At 38.9% G+C, this 12,281-nt stretch overlaps 1 protein-coding gene across 1 annotated transcript in view; it reads left to right on the forward strand.

Moving 5' to 3' along the window:
* Positions 1–12,005, forward strand: part of IFIH1 (interferon induced with helicase C domain 1) — a 61,199-nt gene extending 49,194 nt beyond the window's left edge. Inside the window, exons 9-16 of the mRNA XM_081095329.1 lie at positions 587–710; positions 1,265–1,537; positions 2,120–2,379; positions 4,994–5,143; positions 6,671–6,832; positions 10,562–10,752; positions 11,206–11,299; positions 11,398–12,005. Of these exons, the coding sequence (XP_080951455.1) occupies positions 587–710; positions 1,265–1,537; positions 2,120–2,379; positions 4,994–5,143; positions 6,671–6,832; positions 10,562–10,752; positions 11,206–11,299; positions 11,398–11,577 (1,434 nt within the window). The 3' untranslated portion in view covers positions 11,578–12,005. The remainder of the gene's footprint in view (positions 1–586; positions 711–1,264; positions 1,538–2,119; positions 2,380–4,993; positions 5,144–6,670; positions 6,833–10,561; positions 10,753–11,205; positions 11,300–11,397) is intronic.
* Positions 12,006–12,281: the final 276 nt, after the last annotated feature.

Below are 12,281 nucleotides of genomic sequence, written 5' to 3' on the forward strand. Positions count from 1 at the left end.
TCAGGCCTGGGCGGGGGTCAGAGCCAGTGATCGGGGGGAGATGGGGGTCCCCTGTCCAAGCCTGACACCTCTGGCGGAGGCGTCAGGCCTGGGCAACGGGCCGATCAGGCGATCGGAGGGTGATGGGGGTCTATGCCTCTGGCCGAGGCATCAGGCCTGGGCAAGGGGCAGAGCCAGCAATCGGAGGGGTCTGGGGGTCCCCTGCCCAGGTATGATTCCTGGGCAAGAGGCATCAGGCCTGGGCTGGAGGCAGAACCAGTGATGGGGGGAAATGGGGGTCAGAGCCAGTGATAGGGGGGAGATGGGGGTCCCCTGTCCAAGCCTGACACCTCTGTCAGAGGCGTCAGGCCTGGGCAAGGGGCCGATCCTGCGATTGGAGGGTGATGGGGTCAACGCCTGAGGGCTCCCAGTATGTGAGAGGGGGCAGGCTGGGCTGAGGGACACTCCCTCCCCCACACACACCCAGTGCACGAATTTCGTGCACCGGGCCCCTAGTATATATATAGATGGAAATTATTTTCACAAAGATAATGTTATTCCTTTAACAATATAAACATCTAAGAATAAGTGTATAACTTACTTTTAGGATCCATTTAAAGGCAGACTTCTGGAAATAATGACAAAGATTCAAACTTTTTGCCAAATGAACCCAATGCCAGATTTTGGAACTCAACCCTATGAACAATGGACCATTCAAATGGAAAAAAAAGGTAATTGGGGTTTTGATCTAACATTTAGTTTATCCCATGTTTATGCCAAGATTTCAGATGACTATATCACATATTCCCAAGAAAACTGAAAGCAGATGGAATTTCTGTGTTCTAAGTAGGACAAGGTTAAACATCCTAATTCCTTATCTAAGGAAGGCGGCATCAATTCATCCAGTTTCTTTTTATCACCAGTCTTTCACTTATTGTATATTTAAAATATTAAGATAAAAATTAACAACTCTGTCTCCAGTTGCAAGCTCAACTAATATATATATATATATATATATATATATATATATTTTTATGCCATTCCTCTGACTCAGCTTGGATCAGGCATGTGTTCTTGCTGATGCAAAACTCAAACAGCAAGTGTCAGAGTTGGAAAACTTGCCCCCTTTTTAAGCTCTCGGCACATTTTGAGTCTTGCTTTCTCATTTCAGAAACAAGGTGAAACCTATTTTAGAGTCGTATAATAAACATATTTAAGTCCACAGCACGGTATTAAGGGGGGTGATTGATCATTATTTCACTCTACATACTGTATTCTTTTATAGCTGCAAGAGAAGGAAATCGCAAAGACCGTCTCTGTACAGAACACTTGAGGAAGTACAATGAGGCCCTGCAAATTAATGACACAATCCGAATGATTGATGCCTATAATCACCTTGAAACTTTCTATAAAGATGAGAGAGAAAAGAAGTTTGCAATCCGAGAAGATAGTGATGAGAGTGGTGACAATAGCGATGATGGTGATGAAGGTGGGAATGATGGCAAGAAACCTTTGAAACTGGATGACACTGATAAATTTCTCATGGATTTATTTTTTGGTAAGAATCAATGTGACATTTATTGCATGGTCTCATGCATTTTACCTCTTTGGTGTGAACTGTTGATTTTTAAGAGCTCTCCAAAAGGCCCTCTGAACATATTTCATTTTGAAAGGAGAACTCCTACTCATATTGGGTCTATTTCTAGTTGATATGACCAGAGTAGCCATGAATTGTATGATCACAATCACTAATTTGATCATGTAAATTTTGGTCAAGATGACTGCAATACATTTATTAATTTTAAACATATTTTTATTGATTTCAGAGAGGAAGAGAGGGAGAGAGAGATACAAACATCAGTGATGAAAGAGAATATTTGATGGGCTGCCTCCTGTATGCCCCCTACTGAGGATTGAGCCAGAAACCTGGGCATGTGCCCTGACTGGGAATTGAACTGTGACCTCCTGGTTCATAGGTCAATGCTCAACCACTGAGCCATGCTGACTGGGCACATTTATTAAGTAGCCTGATTATTAGATATAGATAAAAGATTAGCTGTAATTGAACTCAGTGCATCGTTACATAAAATCTTCCCCTGTAACCATATATTTTACTAATTTAAACTAATTATTTTTAAAGATAACAAGAAAATGTTGAAGAAACTGGCTGAAAACCCAGAATATGAAAATGAAAAGCTGACCAAATTAAGAAATACCATAATGGAACAATATACAAGGACTGCGGGGTCAGCAAGAGGAATAATTTTCACAAAAACACGACAGAGTGCATATGCCCTTTCCCAGTGGATTACTGAAAATGAAAAATTTGCAGAAGTAGGAGTCAAAGCCCACCATCTGATTGGAGCTGGACACAGCAGTGAGTTTAAGCCCATGACACAGGTATAAACACCTTTCTGGACTGCTAATCTTATACTGTCATTACTCTTCACAAACTACTTGTTGTCTTTCTTTTCATCAATTCCCTCACCACCCCACAAATAATTTTATGGAATGAAGCATTTGTTCTTGAAGTAAAATGTGAGTTTCATAGCAATCTAACCTGTGGTATTTGATAGGCTAAGCATTGTCCTGGGAGTCATTTTTATCCACATACTTGAAGGAACTTTCTAAAGTGAGTTTCCTTTGCAAAAATGATTGACACTGAAACTTAGAAACAAGATAGAAAAAATGGTTGCAATATAATTATCAAGTGGAAAAATCCAGTCTCCTCAAACATATGTGCATTATAATTAGAACTATGTAAAATATGTTTGCGTAGCATGAGATCTGTAAGGGAACTTGGAAAATTTTAAGACATTTGATGTGTTAGAGATTTGGGATTATGAGAGCTTTTCCTTTTTAGTTTTTTTTGTTTTGTTTTGTTGTCATTTCATTATGCTACCTCTCATGTGCACAGTAAAAAACACTTGGGAGAGAAAAAAGGCACTTGTAGACGTTACACGCATGTGGCTTGTTAGAGTAAAATGTTCTCCTAAAGTCATATTATTCCCGAATCTTGCTGGACAACAGGGCACTTCAACTCTGATATGGTCATCACCATTTGGTCCAATGGAGCAAATTAAATTTGTTTCAGCGTTTGCTGTAAAGGAAGTTCTTGAAATTGTCCACTGTAACTCTTAACATACTCTCTAGATCAGCGGTTCTCAACCTGTGGGTCGCGACCCCTTTGGGGGTCGAGCGACCCTTTCACAGGGGTCGCCTAAGACCATCGGAAAACATATATAATTACATATTGTTTTTGTGATTAATCACTATGCTTTAATTATGTTTGATTTGTAACAATGAAATTGGGGGTCGCCACAACATGAGGAACTGTATTAAAGGGTCGCGGCTTTAGGAAGGTTGAGAACCACTGCTCTAGATGGACTCATGTTAAAATTGCCTCTCAAATTAATTCCAGAGAAAGCATTTGTTTTTATGGGTAAGGAGCTTGCTTCTTTGTGATGAGAGCTAGTTTAGTTAATATGTTTCTCTTTTTGCCTTAGATTCTAGGAGTCTTACAGGAAAAATTGAAGTTTAGTTTCACAGCCTCTGTGTTAATTCTTACAAGTAATACGTCTATAGTTGGTCGCTTTTGGTCCTGTTTTTATGTTTCTATTATATTAGTTTGAGTGTGATACTTTGTATATGGCCTCAGTTCTTCTTTGAAAAAAAGGTGAAGTACAAATGGAAAGTATATTTTCAAGCTACTTTTTGCTACTTACTCATTTAGGACTTGGAGGCTGCATGCGAATATAGCACACACCCCTTTCCTCACTCCCCACAGCCTCACCTTGTAAACTGAGCTGACTTCCTGGGAGAGGAGTTGCCTAACTCTTGATGGTTTTTTTTTGTTGTTGTTGTTGTTGTTTGTTTTGGTTTGTTTTTTTTTGGGGGGGGGGGGTGGTTGTCTAACACTGTGTCTGAAATTCTTTTTATTAAGGTTACATCTTCTGTTAAAATCCAAGGACATGTAAGTTTTTATCAGTAGACATATGAGCAAGAGGGAGAAATTATCAAAGACTGGGTAGGGAGCTCTCTGCAGGATTCTGCAGCAGCTAAGAGTCAGATCAAGGCACATGCTGCCTCTCAGAAGAAAGGAAGGGATGGGAGAACACTGTCAGTCTGACATGTTTATTTTTGCTTAAAGTATGGGGGCAAGAGATAGTGTGAATGTGCACCATAGGCAAACTGGACCAACAGCTTTGATGGGAGTGATTATGAAAATAAAACTATGCTAGCCATATGGGGCTAGTTTATGCTCCCCCATTCCTCTGATGCAAGGGCCAGAAAGCATAATTAATTTCTGTATTTATGTTAACTTTCAGAATTCAGATTTTTGAACTTAAATATAATTGTTTTAATTGTGTTTTGATAACTTATTCTTTCATGTTTATTTGTGCCATCCCTTTGAACAGAGAATAGGTTTACTTCTTTGAAAACTAGTACGGCACAGGGCCCATCACTGTCCTCCAGTTTTCCAGCTCCCTCCTTTGCAGGCACCCAGTGTTTTCAGTTCCTCACCTGTCCTTCCAGGAATATTCCACACGTTTCTGGCTTGAATGCCTCTTAGTGTGACCAAATGTGCATAGTGTGTATTTCTTGATGACTCAAGACACAACCATTTTTAGAAGTGTCACTGCATGCTATGCTTTGAATATTAAAGATTCTGAAGTTAATGTAGTGAAAAGCAAAGCCCATTTAAGTTCCTCATCTCTTCCTTTCTTCCTCCCAAGTTGCCCATCAGTTGATTTCCTTGGCATAAATGATCTCCCCACCTCCAGACTGGAAGATGGAAATATTTTTGTTATTGTGTGATAATCCCAGATTGGAAATCAAATGTTGTCTCACCATCATGTCTTTGTTCAATGACAAAAACAGATGGCATCAAATCGTGTCTGATCTAATCCTTTGATTTACACTGACCAGTTGCAATTTATTATTTCTTCTCCTAATTAGATGATTTTAATGTGGTTAGCATCACAAAATTTAATTTATTAAAATGTCTCTACAGAATGAACAAAAAGAAGTCATTAGTAAATTTCGCACAGGAAAAATAAATCTACTTATCGCTACCACAGTGGCAGAAGAAGGTCTGGATATTGAAGAATGCAATATCGTTATTCGTTATGGTCTTGTCACTAATGAAATAGCCATGGTCCAGGTACATTCAAATACCTCTAATCTATTAATTTTTTAATTTTGTTTTCTATTAATTTTTAAATTTTGTGTTCTTATTTTATTTTAGTCGTTCTATTTAGTAAAATAGCACACATAGCTTTTAAAAATATAGCGGTTTTCCTATGAAAAGAGAAATCATCTCACATTGTATACAAGTATCGAATCATTATGTTGCACACCTACAAGTAACACATGTCAATTATACCTCAATGAAACAAAAAGAGAGAAATCTTGAAGGGCTGTGCACTACTGCCTTTTGTATTGTTTAATTCATATTACAGCCAGATACCTGTTGTCTTTTTAAACAGCAACTTTTCTTTGTTTGTTATTTCTGTGTCCTAAGACTTTTTAGGAACATGGCATTGGCCCCATCTGTAAGAATCAAAGTAGGCCTTCTTATTTCCAGGATGTCTGTGAGCTCCCAGCTGGACCAGGAGTCTAACGCACAGCATCCCACGAATGTCCAACAAAGTAACACGTGAAACCTTAGGGAGCCCTGCTGTTTCTGCATTTTCCTTTTTTATTCTTTCAACTTCTGTATGTTTAAATTTTTTTATAATAAAATGGTGATGGGTGGGAGGCAGATATATATATATATATATATATATATATATATATATATATGCAAAGAAAGAGAAAAAAGTGAAATGTCCCAGTTTTCATTCAATTTTACTTTATCTTTTGCCCACATTATGTTAACAATACAATTGTTACCTTTTGTTGAGTAAGCATAGGAGTTGTTGCTTAATATTCTTCCCATAAAAGTAACAAAAGGGTTGTTTCATACTTTAAATTGCATCTTGAATGGAAGACAAGTCCTGGAGGACTAAGATCACTAGGCAGGCACCAAATCAGGAAGTAATTCTATTGCAGGAGTTGATTTGTTAGTCGTTACTCAGAATGCATTTTTCATGAGCATAGTATTAGAGTTGATAGTTAGGTTCCTGGACCAGGCCACACAGTTTGCTGTTACTCACAATGTATCTGAATATCACTTTATAAAGAGGGCTATGGAGGTTTATCACCATGTTGAGTGTGTTTTCATGGGGAAATGTGTCCAAAATCCAATGTAAGGTGCTGGGAGAGAGCTGCACGCTCCAGGGCCCTGGTGTCAAGGTCAGAGAGGCCCCTTCTCCTCATCCATCCATCCATCCTCACTGGTGGGAGGGTGTGGGCTCCCCTAGTCCAAATCACTACTGATGGTTCCTAGGGTTTGAGACAGGGACCCCAGGGTCCCGAAAGGCTGGACAGGATGGTATTGTGTTATCGAGGCTTTTGCGGGTTGTGTGGGGACCTAACCATCATCATTCAAGAACATTGTTCTGCCACCAAGCGCATTTTGAGTTTCAAATAATGCACTTATAAAGAATGGGTTATAGCTTACGTTACTGACAATTAAGAGAGCATTTGAAGGCTGGGACACTGAGCAGTGAACATCATTCCAGGACAAAAAGGGAGAGATCTCAGCAAGGCAGGGCCTTTCTTTTACGTGACTTCCCTCTGTCCTCAGGCCCGTGGTCGAGCCAGAGCCGATGAAAGCACCTACGTCCTGGTTGCCCACAGCGGCTCTGGAGTTGTTGAACGTGAGACAGTTAATGCCTTCCGAGAGCAAATGATGTATAAAGCTATAGACCGTGTTCAAAATATGAAGCCAGAGGAGTATGCTCACAAGGTACTGTTTGGGGGCCTCTCCGAATTTAGTTTTCACTTTAAAATAGCTGCATGTGGTTGACCATCGATATCTTTGTGGCCGAGTCTCCAGACAGAAAGTGTGCCGAACTATGAGTTCCAGTTTGATGAGCTACGCTTAGTCCAGATTCCCATACGAAGAATCAGGATCCCTACTGGCCAGGGATTGTCAGGGAGCCATTCCAGCAGAACCAGCCATAAACTTCGCTAATATAAATTTAAGCTGTGCTCAATCTGGAAGGACTAGTGTAACTCATCCATTCAACCCAACCTAGTAATTCTGGTTTGGTTCAATCTGGTTGCACAGGCATATTTTTTTTCTTCATTCCAGAAATATTTATGGAATGCCTCCTGTGTTCCAGGGAACGTTCTAGAAATAGAAAACAGACAGACAAATAACAAAGATAGGCCCCTGCAGCATGAAGCTTATATTCTAATGTGTATATAGTGAGATTTGAGGATTTGAAGAGGAGAAATAATAAACAGAAATGAAGCAAGAACTATATCATGCAGAAACAAGTGCTGGAAAATTAGAAAGGGATGATGTGGAAAAAGTCACTAGATAGGCACTTTAGACGGAATAGTTGGGATAGGCCTCTTCGAGGGAGTGAGACTAGACTACATCTCAATAAAAAGAAAATACATATTATGTCATCTAGCAGCATCTCCGTTTACTAACATAGAGTTATTTGGGTGGTGAGAAGAATGCCGTGAAAGAAGCAAGTATTTCTGCAATATTTCAGGAAATCCCCCATACCACTGAATTAAAGACTGTAAGTACTATAATAGCAAACAATCCATTTAGAAGAAAATTCACACCCTTGCATATGGGTGTGAATGTTAGTTTCTTAACATTGGAATTGGCTCTACCCTAAATAGAGTTTCACGAAAGGGTTGCTTTCAAATTGGTGTGCATTGCTATAACCAACTCCAAGGTTTCCTGGCCAGGTTTCTACACAAACTTGTATTTTAAAACCCTTTTAAAATATAAGGCAAACCAAACATGTTGTAGTGTCAAATCAAGCATTTGTGGCCAAATAATGTCACTGGAAAGTTACTGTCTTACATTTAATGTCCTAAATGAGTGAGATCAAGTGGCTGTTTTCAAAAATTGATGTTTCGAGGCTAGTTGTATTGGATAAACTCTAGAACAACCTCTGGAGTTTGAGTCAATTTTGTCCAGACAATATCTAGAATAAGACACAGATCCTTTAGGGACTCCAGAATGGACTATCTTTTTAGGTCTCTTTTGACTAAGTCAGTGGTTCTCAACCTTGGCTGCACATTAGAATCACCTGGGAATCTTTTTAAAATCCTGATTTCTGGGCCCCATCCTCCCGAAATTCTGTTTCTTTGTTACTAATGTTGCGGCTCCACCCCATAACAAAGAAACAGAATTTCCGGAGGTGTGAGGCCCAGAAATCAGGATTTTAAAAAGATTCCCAGGTGATTCTAATGTGCAGCCAAGGTTGAGAACCACTGAATTAGAGAATCCTCCGCATTTACTCAATGCTGGGTAACTGCAAATTAATGGTAAGAGCTGACGCATAGGTGAGTTTTCATGTCTTATACAAACTTTATACATAACTGAAAGCTTCTAAAATTGGAGATCTTAAACTTTGCCCTAGCATTGACCCAACAACTTTTACTACAGTATTACATTTTATTTGGACTTTTTCTTTCTTAAATCTTTATTGTTGAAAGTATTACATAATTCCCCTTTTTCCCCCATTGACTTCTCCTAGCCCGCCCCTACCCCCCTCCCCCACCCCAGGCCTTCACCACCCTACTGTCTGTGTCCATGGATTATGCGTACATGCATACAGGTTCATTGGTTGATCTCTTCCCACCCACCCTCCCCTGCCTTCCCTCTGAGGTTCAACAGACAGTCTGACTGTAGCTGTGCCTATCAATTATCATAATTTCTTCCCCCCCTCTCTAATTATTTTATTATATGCTTTACTATTTTAGGGCTAATCTTTTAGTTTATGGTGTCCTGGTTACATATCCTATAATGATCGTAGTTTTACTTCTATTTTCCCATTGAACTCATAGGTGTGTCTTAATTGCCCACATGTATGTGATCCTATGACAAATCATCATTCAATCAGCTCACTAAACCATTGATAACTCTCAAAAACAACTGGAATCAGAGAACTTTAATTTATTATGTTGGGGTTTTTTTTAAATATATTCTTATTTATTTCAGAGAGGAAGGGAGAGGGAGAGAGAAAAACATCAATGATGATAATCATTGATTCATTGCCTGATGCATATCCCCTACTGGGGATTTCAGCCCACAACCTGGGCATGTGTCCTGACCGGATTCCAACTGTGACATCCTGGTTCATGAGTCAGTGCTCAACTGTTGAGCCACACCAGCCAGGCTAATTTATTATATTGTTATAATTTTCATAGGAAATTAATCTTTGTACTTCTCTGATTAAACTATTCAACACCCTGTAGGTTTGCATGTAAGTTGTTCTTCTCTGTGCAAATATGGCTACCTCAAGTCAAGGCCCAGAACAGAGAGGCAAGAATGAAAGAGATGGACCATTCAACTTCACTCATCAGCACTGATACTTTACTTTCACTGAAAACATAAAAGTTTTCGCTAGGTCTTAAGGCAAACAATGGTTTCCTCCACAATTTAATACAAATTGGCCATTTAGAAGAGATTCAGTTTGGAGGTATATTATTTAAGAACCACGTTTTTTTCCTGTGAAGTTGTGTAAGTGTGAGAACTAATCAGTCCCTACTTCAGGTTTTCTGCCTTTGATAAACTAGATGGTTTATGTGATGAAATAAGTTTGGCCGCTAGTCACAGAGCCTGGAATGCATGGCATAAGGGCTTATTCTCTCGAATCAAGAATGTGGACAATCTAAAGTCATATGACAGCTTCATGATATTAGGAGGACCTCAGGCCTCTTCTCTGTCTTCTCCACCCTTTAGTACTTGGCTCCCATTCTCAGGGTCTAAGATAGCTTTTAGAATTTTAGCTGCCACATGCTCATTCTAGGCAGGAAGGAGGAAAAAGATAGAAAAGGCAAAAGTACACATACATAGGAGAAACACCACTTAATATTTTCTTATGTCTCCTTGACCTCTAGCTTGGAAATATAGTCATTTAGCTAGCATATTTCCACCCAGAATAAAATTATGGTTCTGTTCCTAGGAAAAATGGCTACGAGATTGTAACCTGGTAGTTTCTGTTACGAACATGAAGAGATGTCGCTAAGGAGATTTGCTAAGATAATGAAGCATCTAGAAATTAAATGAGAAACAACGAAAGAAACTGGGGGGTTGTCATAGATAAGAGAAGACTATGGGTGATGTCATAACAATGTTTAGTTCTTAAAGAGATTCATATGGAAGAAAGTTTATATTTATTTTATGAGATAATTAAAACGAGGTGGGTAGATGGTGAGTTTTTGGGTTTATTTTATTTTTTTGCTAAATATTGCTAAGGACTTTCTCACACTAGAACTTTTTAAAAAATAGAAGGGTTTGATTTTTGAGGGTCCCACATTTTCATGATTGCATGAAGGTCCATATACTAAGTTGTACATGGGCTATTGCCTCATTATTTCAACTTCTAGGACATAAACCAAGAGTATAGTTTCACAACTATCTAAGGTCTCTGAATTCAAGAATCTTACTTCAGTGAGACAGCGAATAAATAAACCACAGAATACTCTTTTCTCGATGCAGATTTTGGAATTGCAGATGCAAAGTATAATGGAAAAGAAAATGAAAGTCAAGAGAAGTAACGCAAAGCTTTGCAAGGAAAACCCATCGTTAATAAGTTTCCTCTGCAAAAACTGCAGTGTGGTCGCCTGCACTGGAGACTATATCCACGTGATTGAGAAAATGCACCATGTCAATATGACACCAGAATTCAAGTAAGTTCAAGGAGAGTCCACTTAAGCTTCTTTATAGGATGTGAAGCAGGTTGTATTGTAAACGTTCTTCCAAAATAGTACAAATTGAATTTATTATTTTCCAGAACTTTTTTAACTTCCTCAAATTGTATCTCTATTTCAAATGTCTACTTTTCAAATATACTGCACTGGGGAGGGAGGGAGAAGTGTAATATGTACTTCAAGCCATTTTGATCCAAGGCATATCAGTGTGTGTATGTTCATATTTGTTCTCAAAGTTTTGAAGAACTTAAGTCAAGTTAAAATAATTAACAGATTGAAAGAAGCCACAAAAGGTAACATGCTCCTGGAGAGGTGGATGTGAAGGGACATCTGCCTGAGGATGAGTGTCAAGTTCAACAACATGCACCTATGGGCTGCATAGTGGTCATTTGCGAATTCTCAGGGATGTTTCTTACTCCTTGATAATTTTAGGGAACTCTACATTGTGAGAGAGAACAAAGCACTGCAAAAGAAGTTTGCAGACTATCAAACAAATGGCGAGATCATCTGCAAAACATGTGGCCAGGTGAGTATATAGCTGTGGGTTCATTCCTACTTTGGCCAAAAGGAATTCTTAATTTAATGTAAATTTAATTTTTGTTTGTTCTCTCTTTTGTTTTCCAGGCTTGGGGAACGATGATGGTGCACAAAGGCTTAGATTTGCCTTGTCTCAAAATAAAGAATTTTGTAGTGTCTTTCAAAAGTAATGCAACAAAGAAACAATTCAAAAAATGGGTAGAATTACCTATCCCATTTCCTGATCTGGACTATTCAGAATATTGTTTGTTTAGTGATGAAGATTGACATTTGGTTGAATATTCTTTTAAAACATTGTGAACTTAACACTTAATATGATTTTGATTGTTTTTTATTATACTAAAGAACTGATGCAAGAATTTAATAAAATAATTGCTGTACTTTGAGATGAGCTGTATGGAGTAAAACAATATATCATACTTTTCATTATTTATCTTGTTTATGGACAGGGGTAAAGAAATTCTATCAATAATATTCATTAGTGTGGAGCAATAGGGTGGCGAGTACTGTGGAAAAAATGCAGAGTACAAATGAGGGTCTAAGGTACCAATTTCAGTCCTGTCACGAATTTTCAAAATAAAATAAGCAAATCAGTCATCTTTCTGAACCAGTCTTCTTATTGGTGAAATGGTTGTAACATTGTCTGCCGTTGCTTTTATTAGTTTTCTATTGTTGCATAAAAAATTACCACAAGCTTAGTGGCTCAAAACAATGCCCATTTATTATTGCAGGTGCTGTGTAGCTCAGAGGTCTGAGCAGGGTCTTCTGCTCAGGGTCTGAGAAGGTGTCAGCCAGACGATGTTCTCATCTGAACACAGTCAGGGAGGATCACTTCCAAGCTCGTTCAAGTTGTTGGCTGTTGCGTGCTTGCAGCTGTAGAGTGGGATTCCTGTTTCCTTACTAACTGTCCACTGGGAGCGCTCTGAGCGAGGGCCTCCCTCACCACCTGGCCCTTTTACAGCACAGCTATT

Source organism: Myotis nattereri (genome assembly GCF_964212035.1).
Source record: "Myotis nattereri genome assembly, chromosome: 7".
Taxonomy (NCBI): domain Eukaryota; kingdom Metazoa; phylum Chordata; class Mammalia; order Chiroptera; family Vespertilionidae; genus Myotis; species Myotis nattereri.